The sequence below is a fragment of the Terrapene carolina genome, unplaced genomic scaffold (assembly GCF_002925995.2).
Source record: "Terrapene carolina triunguis isolate 2854851 unplaced genomic scaffold, T_m_triunguis-2.0 Scaffold517, whole genome shotgun sequence".
NCBI classification, from domain to species: Eukaryota; Metazoa; Chordata; order Testudines; family Emydidae; genus Terrapene; species Terrapene triunguis.
Window position 1 is genome coordinate 4,036,948 of NW_020664868.1, and position 12,213 is coordinate 4,049,160.

Sequence of the window (12,213 nt, forward strand, 5' to 3'; positions counted from 1 at the left end):
TCGCCCGGCCCGACGGGGCCCTGATCTCGGTCGCTGTGTGTCTGGGCGGCGCCCGGCCCGATGGGGCCCTGATCTCGGTTGCTGTGTGTCTGGGCGGCGCCCGGCCCGACGGGGCCCTGATCTCGGTCGCTGTGTGTCTGGGCGGCGCCCGGCCCGACGGGGCCCCGATCTCGGTCGCTGTGTGTCTGGGCGGCGCCTGGCGCAACGGGGCCCTGATCTCGGTCACCGTGTGCCCGACGGGGCCGCGATGTCCCATTCCTCACCATGCCACGCTCTGAGGGGCGCTGGAGCCTGCCCCGCCGGGATGGCAGAGCCCTAGCACCGCGTCACTCGCCCCTGGGGTAAGACTGCACCCGTGCAGCTCCAGCCAGCTGGGCCACGGAGCCCATGGGATACCAGGGGGCTCTATGTTAAGGGGGCAGGGCTGCGGCCCCACCCTCCGGCCCTTTGGGAGAAGGAGGGGGTTGGCCCCTGCCGGCACCACTTTGGCAGGCACAGGCCGCCAGTTCCGGGTTCCCCCCGTGTCCCCTGGGTACGCGCCCGCAGTGCAGTGCACCAGATGCTCAGCGGGGGCATTCACCCAGAGACCGCACAGCTGACTCCCACTCTGCACATGCCCCCTCCCCCCACCCATCTTCCCCCCACCTCTGAGGGGCTTTGTCCAGACTAGGGCTTCTGTCCGACTGGTGGTGAGTTAGAGCAGGGGGGCTGGGAGCTAGGACTCCTGGGTTCTCGCCCCAGCTCTGGGAGGGGAGTGGTGTCTCGTGGTTAGAGCCAGAGAAATGAGCTACCTCCAGGTGCCAAGTTCTCACGGGACTGATTTTGTAAGAAAGCCAACCCAGAACACCAAAGTGCCTGGCAGCCTCAGTCTCTAGGCTCCTAGAGCTCCCCTTTCCTGGTGGGCTTGGCACAGGGGGGTTCTCCTCACCCCCAGGTCGGAGCCCCCCTCTCCCCCCCTTCAGCTTGGTCCCTGCAGCCAATGACAAGGCGAGCCGAGGTTTGTTACCAGACGTGTTTATGTCTCACAACAGTGATAGGTCCAGAGGGCGCCGGAGGAGTCCGGCCCCAAAAGAAACCGGACGCACACGGGGAGAGGAGACGATAGAAAAAATACCCACGCCCCAAAGCCTGGCGCCCGCCAACCCCCACGGGGCTGCCCCCCTCACCTCCTTCGCCAGAAATCCCTCCTCTAGGCGACCCGATCCTGATCGTACAGCACCCCACTGGAGTCACTCCTGATTAACACCCATAGACTTCAGGGTCCCAGGGTGTCAGCAAGATCCGAATCAGACCTGATCCCAGCTCCAGGGTGTCAGACCCTGGGCTTCCTGGCTCAGAGGGGGGAGGCAAAGGTTGGGGTGGGGCTGCGAGGAGCCAAGATACACAAGGTCAAGAGCTCCCCCCCCCGAAGAATGCAAAACAATGTGGGGGGGCTCCACGTTCTACTGGGGTATCCCCCTGCTCCACCATCTCCCACCGATTCCGCCCCCCCATATTACAGGAGGGAAAGAGGGGATCCAAGTCACAGTATTTCTAATCCCCCCCCTAATTAAAAATGGGGTGCTCCTAAAAGAGGGTTGCCCCGGTGTGGAGTAGCTGCCATGGGGTAAGGTAAACACCCCAGGGATATGCGGGGGGCTAACTTGGATCCCCAGTGCCATGTACCAGGCAGGTTGCTAATGGGGGAGCCATCAGAGGGTTCACACCCCATCGGAAGAGAGGTGGGTGGAAAGGGGCATCAGACACCCCCCAACGGTGGGGCTGGCTGGGGGGGCGCCAGGCTTGGGGGGGGGGCATGTGCGCGTAACAACCCGACAACAAGGAAAACGCTAACCCTACAATAATAACGAACGACAAGAAGAAAAAAAGAGCACCACAGTCTCGGAAAATGAAATCAACGAAACAAAACCAAAAATGCCGGCGCCGGGAGGGCGGGGCAGGGCCGCAGCCAGAGACAGGGGCACACGGCCCTGCCCCCACCCCCAGCCCTGGGCGCGTCCTTCTCCGGGCTCGGAGAAGGCCGGCGGTCTGTGCGTGTGGCCATGTGCGGCTCTGAACAGCTGCCTGGGTGGGCGGAGCCCGTCTACAGATTGTGCGCGTGTGTGGGTGGGTGTGTTGCGTTCGCAACGCAATTAACAGTCGGCGTTGAAACATGGCGCCCCACGCGGGACTCGGCTCAGCCCCCCTCTTTCCCCTCCCTCACCCCACTTCCCACTAGGGTTGCCAACTGTCTGGGACTGGCCTGGGGTCTCCAGGAATTCAAGATGAATCTTTAATTAAAGATTATGTCAAGTGATCAAACCTCCAGGAACCCATCCGATCAAAATTGGCAACCCTACTTCCCGGCAACTGGCATCGGGAAAGATAACGGCGAGGGGGGGCAGCCCCGCAGGGAAATACGGTAGGAAGGGGGAGGTAGAGGAGGCATGGCCATGATTGCTTAAAGGGAACATCTGGGGGGGGGAAGAAAAACAAAACCCACTGCCCTTAAGGAAAAAAACCAGGGCTTGAATCGCGCCTTGTGCAACCATCGACCCCGGTGCCCAGCGAGGAGCATAGGCCTTGCACTAACACAAGCGATGGCACAAGGAACCAGGGTGGAAGCGTCGTCCCCTGGCCCACCGCTGCCACCATTCCTGTAAATCCAATTTAATACCAAACAAGAAGTAAGTCCCCACATCTCGGTTTGGTAAAGGGGAAAAAAAAAACCCAATAAAACCCCCCACAACTTTCGTTCCCCCCAACTTTTGTTCAAAGAATTCAAATCATGGTGAAACTTTCCCGCTAAGTGGCTTTGAAAAGGGGATCAGTGAAAACGGATTTTCAATATCGATCTAGTTCAATTTCCCCCCCCTGGTGACCCAAGGGCTGGAGAAGTGGAACTGATTAGGTGGGAAAACAGAGGGTTATGTCACACAATAATTACCCCACCTTAACTGCACCGGGGTAATTAATGCAGTACAACGCCCCCTAGGGTGGACTCAGTCGTCCCAGGATAGCTTATTCCTGTGTAGGAAGGGGAACACGCTTCACGGGTTTAACTTAATCCAAGAGTAATTGCATCCACATTCGAGATTGGACTAGTAGAACGCTACCAGTAAAAACACAACCCTGACATATTCGTAAGGCCGGACGGGGCTGCTGCGATCGGCTGGCCCCGTGGTTTCCAACCTGTGACGGACTCTTAAACCATTTCAAATGGAGGTGCAGACCCCTCTGGGAATCAGGCTGTGGACCCCCAGGGGCGTGCGGACCACAGGTTGAAAACCACTGGTCTAGTCTGATCGATTCGGCCCTGTTTGAACGAGAGCAGAACTTTTAGGAAAACATCCCATTGTGACCGAAAAAAATTGTTCAAAGCGGTCAGGGGAGTAAGGTCTTGCCCCGGCCGAGTGGAAGGAAAGATGGGGGTAGGGGAAGGAAAGAAACGCGGTGGGAAGGGGGTCCAGAGCGGGTTTGAAACCTTGCTGTGGGATTTCACTGGGATCGGAACAAGAAAATTTCCCCTTCCTACGTCCTTCATCTCTCAACGTACTCAACTTTGCAGCCCCGATTCTGTCCCGATCCTGCAGCCCCTCGCCCCGTCACGCCCGGTTCACCATCACCCACCCCGCTCGTGCAGAGCCCGGTTCCGAGCGGCAGTGAGCACGAGCCCTCGTGAGCTGGCAGCCTGCGGTGCAGGGGGACGGGGAGCTGGCACCGCTCCGGGGCACGTGGTATCCGCAGGGTGGAGGCGCTCGGCGGGCGCTGCTCTCCCTTCCGGCATCAGCGTGAGCAGAATTGGACCCGAGGCTGGACTCGGACGCTAAAGGGTGGCTGGAGATTCCCTTGCTCCCAAATCAACCAGAAACAAAGCTTTAAAATAACCCATTTGAAAAGAGAATTCTCTGCCCCCCCTATGAAATAACACCCCCCCCCCTTGCCAGAACATCCTGGACAGCCAAAGGAACACACCGGGTGCAGGATGGATTGCCCCCATTCCAGGTTCCCCCCGGAAAATGGGGTCCCCTCATAGGCAGAGCGAGGGGGCGGTGGCTACAGACTGTGGGAGCCGCCAACTGGAAAAGGACCATTCGGGGCCATGAGGCTCGGACGGGGCAACTGGTTTGGAAAACACAATCCCGAGTGGCCGAAAGACCGGGGGCGAAGGGGGGAGGGGTCCCTGCTTAATTGGCCTCTGCAGCATTTGCACTGCGGCCACCAAAGCCACTGTTTTGGCCACTTAAAAAAAAAAAAAAAATGGAGAGATTTGGGGTCCTAGGGCCAAATTGTGCCAGGGGGAAAATAGCTGCCAGTTGGCGATGGATGGGGTGTCATCCCTTGGGCCCCCCATTGTGCTCCCTCCCCCCACGGGGGGCAAGAGGAGACGGCATTGCTGAGGTAAATGCGGCAAGAGGCACCAGGAGGATTCTGGGTAAGGACCGGGGGGGAAGGGGAGTATGAGCAGCCCCAACCCCCCAGGGTGGCCCCAGCTAGGGCAGGGAAAGATGTGGGGTCCGGTGAGGTGAGCAGAACATAGGGAGAGCCAATCCCGACTCCCCCCAACCGCACTGGGGGAAGGGACCCCACCCTGCACCCTGCCCTGAGCAGGAAGGACGAGGGGGACTGTCCGTACCCCATCACCAGCCCCGTCAACATCCCCCGGCTATCGGGATCCGCACCAATTGGGGCCAAGATCCAGCCAGCACAACAGCCTGGCTCTCTGATCCAGACACGGCTTCAGAGCACGGGGGAAGGGGGGGGGGGGGGGCTGGCCCCTCCCCCATTTGGTTGGCTTCTATTGCAATCCCCAGTGTCACCCCTAGGGGGCAGATTTCCCCCAGCACCATTAAGGGGTGGCCAGCATTAAAGAGAGATTCGCCCCTCCCCACCCCCCAGGGCAGGGCTGGTGAGCTCCCCATCCTGACGCACCCCAATATTTTGGGGGGCAGGGGAGGCCTAAGGAACAGAATGCCCGGTTGGGGGGGCAGGGCTGAGGTAGGTAGCATTCTCTGGGCCCCGGAGGGGAAGGCGAGCAGGTGAGTGTTGCTGGTGGGGGGATGGCGGGGAGAGGCAGGTGCCTCCCCCCGGAACGGACTGGGGTCGGGTTTGGTTCCGTTTGTCCCATCTGCGGAGTGGGAGCGTCGGGCGGGAGCCCGACCCATCAGGTGGCCTGGTCCAGCTCCCCCAGGAGCTCCTCGCCCGGCTGGAAGTGCCCGCCACTCTGCTCCAAGGCCTCATCCTCACCGTCGTATAGAGCCAGCTGGGAGAGCGCTGGACCATCCACCACGAAGGGCAGCATGTCACCCAGTAGGGCTGGAGGGGGCAAGGTGCAGGGTGTGAAAGATAACGGGATGGGGGTGGTTAGGAGAGGACAGAAAAAAAAAAAAAAGGAGCGGGGAATTAATCTCATGTGGCAGGGAGTTCCGCTGGTTAACAAGGCAGGCGAAACAAAGCGTGCCAGCCAAGGAGTGCAAGGAGCGAGCCAGTAAGTGTGCTGCTGCCCTCTGCTGGATGCAGCCAGAATTGCTCGCCTGTGTATGCCCTGTACTGTTACGGTTGATTCTCCCATAGCCCCAGAGGCAGGGGGCCAGGCTGGTCCCTGCTGAGAGCAGTGTCTGCTGCGACCTTAGCTAGGGCAGCAGGTCCCTCCCCTCCCACATCGGGGCAGGAGTGGCTCCCCGGTGGGGGCTCAGGAAGGAAACCCATCCCGGGGCAGAATCTGCAGCGAGGTGCCTCCTGAGGGGGACAAGATGGGCTGTGGATGGTCGGATCCACTGCCCTGCCCCCCAGGGATGCCCCAGCCTCCCCCACCATGACGCAGACTGAGCCCCGCCTCCACGCCGTGCAGCACTCACCCATTGGTTCCTCCAGGGCCAGCAACTTCCGCCCTAGCACCATGCCGCCCCGGGGAACCCCGGCGTCCAGCCCCTCCTCCACACTCAGCAGGAAACCCTGGTGGGGGGTGGGGGGGAGAGTAGTGCAGCTGAGAGGATGGGGGAAATCACCCAGCCCCATCTCCCCAATTCCCTCAGGCTTCCCCCCACCCAGCCTAACCCCAATCCACCCCCCCCCCTTCCCATTCCCCCACCTGGCCCCCTTCCCAAGCACCCCAACCTGACCCCTTCCCCCACCCTCTCTTTGATACCCCTGGCCTGCCCCCCACGTCCCTGAATCTCTCAGACCAGTCGTCGGTGCCAGGGCGCCAGACGTACCAGGTTGAGGGAGGGCAGCAGGAAGCCGTCGGGCTCGGAGCCATGGGCGCGCTTCAGGGGCGCCGCCTCCAGGAAGTCGGCCCCTTCCTCCTCCAGGTTCAGCTCCAAGGCCCTGGAGGGTGTGAGGGGGAAGCGGGGCACGTAAGGAGCTGGCTGGCACGGAGCTGGCCAGACAGGCCCTCCCTGCCCACCTCACTCCTGGCGCAGGAACAAGGGGGACCCAGGGCAGGGCAGCTACAAGGCAGACAAACCTCACAGGGACCAACGGCCGCAAAGAATTTACCCGTGGGACTCCCTGCTGCAGGAATTTACTACAGTTAAAATTTGGATGGGGGTGTGCCAGGCTACATGGGCGCATGGATCTGATCTGGGGTGGCAGAGATGGGGGGATACCAGGTTCATGGCCCCTGTGGTTCCTGCCCCACCCTGTCCCCTTTGCCCCTCCCTCTCACCTCTTCCTAGCCCCCAGGTGTGAGGCTGGGTGATCCCTGCGGTTGCCTCCTGGGGGTGCTGTCGGTGGTGACCCAGGCCCTTCCAGCTCCATGGGCTCCTCCTCTGGGGGCTGGAGGGACCGGGGCTGGCTCAGGCTGGTCTCACTGCCCCAGCGGGGCAGGCAGGGCAGGTCGGGTTCGCGGGCAGACACCCCATGGAAGCTGCTGGAGCGAGGACGCGGTGGGGGCGAGGCAGGTGGCGGCGGGGGGCCTGTTCCCCTGGCCACAGCAGGATCACCTCGCTTCTCGGCCAGCCAGGGGGGCTGGTCGGTGCTGCTGAGCTGAAAATCGTCGTCCATCGAGATGTACGGAGCCAGCATCTCCAGGTCGAGCGCTTCGTAATCCTGCAGGGGGAGTGCGGTATTAGCAGCAGCAGGGACTCCTCGCCCAGCACCAAGATGCAGCCACCTCTGGGGCAAGGCCCAGGGGCTGCTTATATAAGGACTGGGGTGGGATCACGCGTGGATCCAGGAGTCAGTAACTGGGTTTGAATCTCAGCGGCGACTCCCTGGCTGTGTCCAGCTGGGGAACTGTCTGCCTGGGGGGTGCGGGAGCAGGGGCTGGGAGCCCCAGGGGGACAAAGTCCCCAGCAATAGGGGTCATTGCCTCCCCCCCCAGTACCTGCAGCGCCGTCTCCACGGCCTCCTGGGTGGAGGCGAAGAGCTTCTGCACGTTCTCCATGTCAAAGAGCAGCTCGGCCTGGGGGGAGAAGGGGAACAGGGCTGGAGGGCTGGAAGCACGGGCCAACTGGGAGCCCCCCTCTTCACGGCACCTGGCCCCCCGATAGTGCAACCCCGGTTCCCATCCTGCACTCCCCCAGCCCCTCCCCCCACCCCCATTCCGGCCTCTGCCCCCTTTCCGCCCCTCCCCCTATGGACACAGCTCACTGCACCCCAGTGATGCAGCCCCCATGGACACAGCACGCTGCCCCCCAAACCCCAATGATGCAGCCCTGCTCCCCACTTCCCCTCCTAGTCCCCCACTGCCCCCTTTGCCCCTCGCTGTCCCCGTCACCCCCCATCCCTGTAAACCCCACCCCCATCACCCCCGCTGCCCCCTAGAAGCACAGCCACTGCCCCCCATGTCCCCTCACTAGCCCCAGACACATCCTCTGCCCCCCCGATGTGAAGCAGCCGCTCCCCCCATTCGTGAGCCCCCCCATTTTCCCCCACACTAGCCCAGCCCCCTTGTTGCCCCACAGCAGGCTCCTTACCGGGGCGGTGCTCTTGGCAGAGTCCTGGGGTGGCAGGCCGGCCTCGGGGGGGCGGGGGGAGGACCGTGCCCGCGGGGCCCCCTCCCCGTTGGCGCGGGCTCCGGGCGGGTCGAAGATGGGCCCCAGCAGCTGCTGCAGGTCGGGGCTGCAGAACCGGCGCGGGTCGCGCTGCAGCTCCACCTCGCTCACGTGGGCCGGGCGCAGGAAGGCCAGGAGCCGGGGGCCGCGCCGCTCTGGGGGGAGCGGAGGGTCACCCGGGCGACCGGGACAGCCCGCTCTCTGAGCAGTGCTCCTCCCGGCTCCCGGCCCGGCCTCCCCCAAACACCCTGCACCGCACCCCACCTCTGTCACCCCACCCTCACCGCCCCAGATACCCTGCCCTGCACCCCACCTCTGTCACTCCACCCTCACGGCCCCCAACACCCTGCCCCGGGCCCCAAATCTGCCGGCCCTCACTCCCCCCGGCACCCGGAGACCCCCAAACACCCCGCACCATGCCCCACAGCAGGCTCCTTACCGGACCCCCACCTTGCACCCCACCGCCCCTTGACACCCTGCCCCACCCCCACTAAATCCCGACACCCTGCCCCATACCCCACTGCTGCCCCCCTGCCCACCTCTGCCGCCTTGCCCCCACTACCCCCCAACGCCCTGCCTCATGCCCCACCTCTGCCACCCCCACACACACCCCCAACACCTCGCCCTGCACCCTATCTCTGCTGCCAGAAACCCCACTGACCTTGTCCCATCCCTGACCAACCCCCCAACCCCCACCACTCCACATGGCTCACTCCCCCGGCATCCCAGAGACCCAGCACACCCACCCCATACCCCACTCCCCTCAGGCACTAACTGGAACCAGACTGCTCCCCTTCCCAGTGTCCACGACTGGCTCCCGTTCCCCATGCTCCGTACCGAAGCTGAGGTTGAGGATGGTCTCCCCGGTGTCTGGCTCCAGTTCCTCAGGGCTCCCGTTGGCCTGGCGGGCAGGGGCAGGCTCCGGGGGCAGGCGCCGCCCCTCACCCTGGCGTTCGGTCTGCTCCAGCGACAGAACCACGCCCGTCTCCTCCACCTGGCTGTAAAGGAAACAGGGGGGGAGGGGGGAGAAGTGAGGAGGGGAAGGCAAAGGTGTCAGGGTCCAGCAGCTCACACCAGTTCCAGTGCTGCAGGACGCAGTCGGGGGCACGCTGCTATGTGTCGTAGCCCCTATACTGCCGGCAGCTGATGGGGATTCTCCTTCAGCTCTGGTGTGCAAGGCAATCTGGGTTCTGTCTGGGGGAGGCCGAGTGGCCACAAAGCACCAGCCACAGGATGGCCAGGAAGCCCCTGGTAACCGCAGGTTTGTTACAGCTCAGCTCCTACCAGCACAACCAGGGGATACGGACCGAGCGGGGCCAGGGTCACCCTCATCCCAGCTGAGCCGAGCGCCCCCCCCACTCCCGAGCTGGTTCCTGAATCAACCTCCCGAGCTGAGCTGAGCCCAGCTGGTCCCTGGGGTCAGCACCCCAGCCCCTCCATTCTGGGGTCAGTCCCCTCCCCCCGACCCTGGGCCGAGCCAGCGGAGGCCACACAGAGCAAGAGTGGCCAGGTGCCGGGTGGGCCATGACCCCGCTCTCCTCGGAGCTGCTGCACGTCTCTGGGGGGCCCCGGGACACGACCCCACCCAACAGACGGACCCCTCCTCCTCCCCGACATCCTGGCCCCTCCCACCTGAGGACGAAGTGGACGCAGACGACGCTCTCGGGCTGGGAGTTCTTGCTGTTGGAGATAACGGTGGCCTGGGTCTGGGCCCACAGGTAGCCCCCGCTCTTGGCCAGGAAACGGTACTGGCCCGTCACCGCCTGCCCTTTGCTCAGCACTGCGGGGAGGAGCGGAGGGGTCAGAGCCGCCCGCGGGGAGAGACTGGACAGAGAGACAGACAGAGAGAGAGACGGGACAGAGAGAAATGGGATGAGACAGGATGGGATGGGACGGAAGAGATGGGACAGGAGAGACGGGACAAGACGGGAGAGACGGGATGGGACAAGACGGGAGAGAGGGAGAGTACAGGCGGGACAGGACAAACACAGAAAAAGAGAGAGAGAGAGAGAGAGGATGGACAGATGGACTGAGAGAGACGGCATGGTCAGATGGATGGCGAGAGGTGGGGGGCTGTAGGGAAGGAGGCTCTTGCACTGACTGGGCGGGGGATACCAGGCTGGATGGGCCGTGGTCTGACTGAGGGGGGTGTGCCCCAAGCTAGAGGGCCACTGGTCAGATCTGGCACACTTCTCCCATATAATGCAACGCACTGGCTAGGAGGTGCGCTTTCGCCCCCTGCTGGATGCAACGGGAACTGCTCCGCCATGTGTCATAGCCCCAGTACTGCTCGTAGCTAATGGGCAGTCTCCTTTAGCTGCAGCGGGGGAGGGGGACTTTTCGAGCAGGGGGATCCGGGGCTCTCTCTTCCACTGCAGGGGAGGGGGAGGCTGGGAGTCACTTACGGGTGTGGACGCTCTTGCTGACGGCGTCGGAGTCCAGGGCGTGGATGTACTCATAGATGGAGCAGCCCAGCAGCTCGTCGGGCGTGTACCCCGCCACCTCCGCGATCCTACCCGGGAGACCGGGGGGGCAGGGGGGAGTCCAGTCAGTGAGACACTCCTCCCCCGCTCTCGTATCAACCCCCTCCCGCCACCCCGGCTGGATCCCACGCAGCTCTGAGTAATCCCCCGCCCGCAACATCACGCCAGGGGTTCCCCCAACACAGGGGTGGTGCCCCAGTACCCTGGAACAGCCGTCACCCCCAGAGCCATTGCAGCATCAGAGTACTGGGGGAAGGGGGACTCGGAGTGGGGGGCTGCAAGGGGCAGAAAGGAAGGGGCCCTGTGGGGGAGAGGACGGACACAGAGGAGCAGAGGGGACCCTTGGAAGGGCCAAAGAGCAGCATGGGGTGAAGAGAGGGGACCCCAGGGAAGAACCCCCTCCCCCCAGGAGAGCAAGGTGGGGGAGGGGGAAGCAGTGGGGGTGGCTCAGGGGCTCTCGGGGGTGGAGCTGTGCCCTCGTGGGGGTGGGGCAGGGGAAGTGATGGGGGCGGGGCCCCCAGCAGCCACGCCCCCTCACCTCTCATCACAGTAGGTGAATTTCATGTCCATGCTGTGCTGGCTGAGGAAGGCGCTGCTGTCCAGGGGGGTCTCGATGTTGGCGGGATGGGGGATGGCCTCGCAGATCAGCACCAGGCAGCGCAGGGGGGGCTCCGCATACCCCCCCTCCGCCTCCTCCGGGCCCTCCCGCGCAGGCGTGTAGGACCGCATGTGGCCGGCACAATGCAGCACCTGGGGGGGGGGGGGGTGACCAATCAGCCCTCTTGCTCCAGACTCCACCCCCAACTCTCACAAGGCTCCGCCTTGGGACACCACGCTGGAGGGGGTCTAGAATCCCGTCTCCATGGGAACCCGCCCACCACTGTTCCAAAACCACCGTCCCCCAGCAACTCCTCCGCTGCTGCTCTAGAACCCTGTTGTCGTAGCAACCCCCGTTTCTCTTCTAGAACCGTTTCCATGGCGACCCACCTGCAGCTGTTCCAGAACCCTGTTTCCATAGTGGCCCATCCCCCACTGTTCCAGAAGCCTGTATCCATGCCAACCTCCTCAGCCCCCATTCTCATCTCACCCTAGTGCGGCTCTAGAACCCCATTTCTACAGCGACCTACCTACAGTTGTTCTGGAACCCTGTTTCCATAGTGACCGACCACTGTCCCAGAACCACATATCCATGCCAACCGCCCACTTGTTCTAGAACCCCATTTCCCTAACACCCTGGTACTGCCCTAGAACCCTGTTTTCACGGCCACTCCGATACTGTTTCCATAGCAACCCTTCCACTACCGTTCTAGAGCAGAATTCTATGGGGACTGCTCCAGAACCCAGTTCCATCTCCCCCCTCCCGCAGCTGTTCTAGACCCCTCCCGGTTCCAGCAACCTCCCCCGCACCCCTCACCTTCCAGGTGGCTGACTTGAGGTTGACAGTGCGCCCCCTGCTGGTCAATGTGCTCTTCATGCGCAGGGAGAAGCTGCGCTCGGTCTTCACCTCCTTCTTCTTGGAGAAGCCTGCGGCAGGGAGAGGGCAGGGCAGCGTCAGGCGGTGGCAGGAGGGGAGGCTGGTGCCCACAGGAGGGGGGGGCAATTGGGGGGCAGGGAGAAGCAGTGGAGGCTGTGGGATTGGCGTGGGAGGGTAATCACAAGAGTGGGGTGAGTGTGGGGGCGGTTACAGGGGCTGCGTGTGACAGTGGGGGTGAGAGGTCAGATCTTGGTGACTGGGGCTCCAGGATGGGGGGGGG

At 63.3% G+C, this 12,213-nt stretch overlaps 1 protein-coding gene across 1 annotated transcript in view; it reads right to left on the minus strand.

The window, feature by feature from the left end:
• Positions 1 to 1,417: 1,417 nt before the first annotated feature.
• HIF3A (hypoxia inducible factor 3 subunit alpha) overlaps positions 1,418 to 12,213 on the minus strand; it is a 36,213-nt gene continuing 25,417 nt past the window's right edge. Inside the window, exons 2-12 of the mRNA XM_026658784.2 lie at positions 11,874 to 12,033; positions 10,998 to 11,209; positions 10,382 to 10,488; positions 9,609 to 9,756; positions 8,814 to 8,974; positions 7,899 to 8,131; positions 7,307 to 7,384; positions 6,647 to 7,029; positions 6,195 to 6,306; positions 5,838 to 5,934; positions 1,418 to 5,295 (exon numbers count right to left, since the gene is read on the minus strand). Coding sequence (XP_026514569.1) covers positions 5,144 to 5,295; positions 5,838 to 5,934; positions 6,195 to 6,306; positions 6,647 to 7,029; positions 7,307 to 7,384; positions 7,899 to 8,131; positions 8,814 to 8,974; positions 9,609 to 9,756; positions 10,382 to 10,488; positions 10,998 to 11,209; positions 11,874 to 12,033 — 1,843 coding nt within the window. The 3' untranslated portion in view covers positions 1,418 to 5,143. The remainder of the gene's footprint in view (positions 5,296 to 5,837; positions 5,935 to 6,194; positions 6,307 to 6,646; positions 7,030 to 7,306; positions 7,385 to 7,898; positions 8,132 to 8,813; positions 8,975 to 9,608; positions 9,757 to 10,381; positions 10,489 to 10,997; positions 11,210 to 11,873; positions 12,034 to 12,213) is intronic.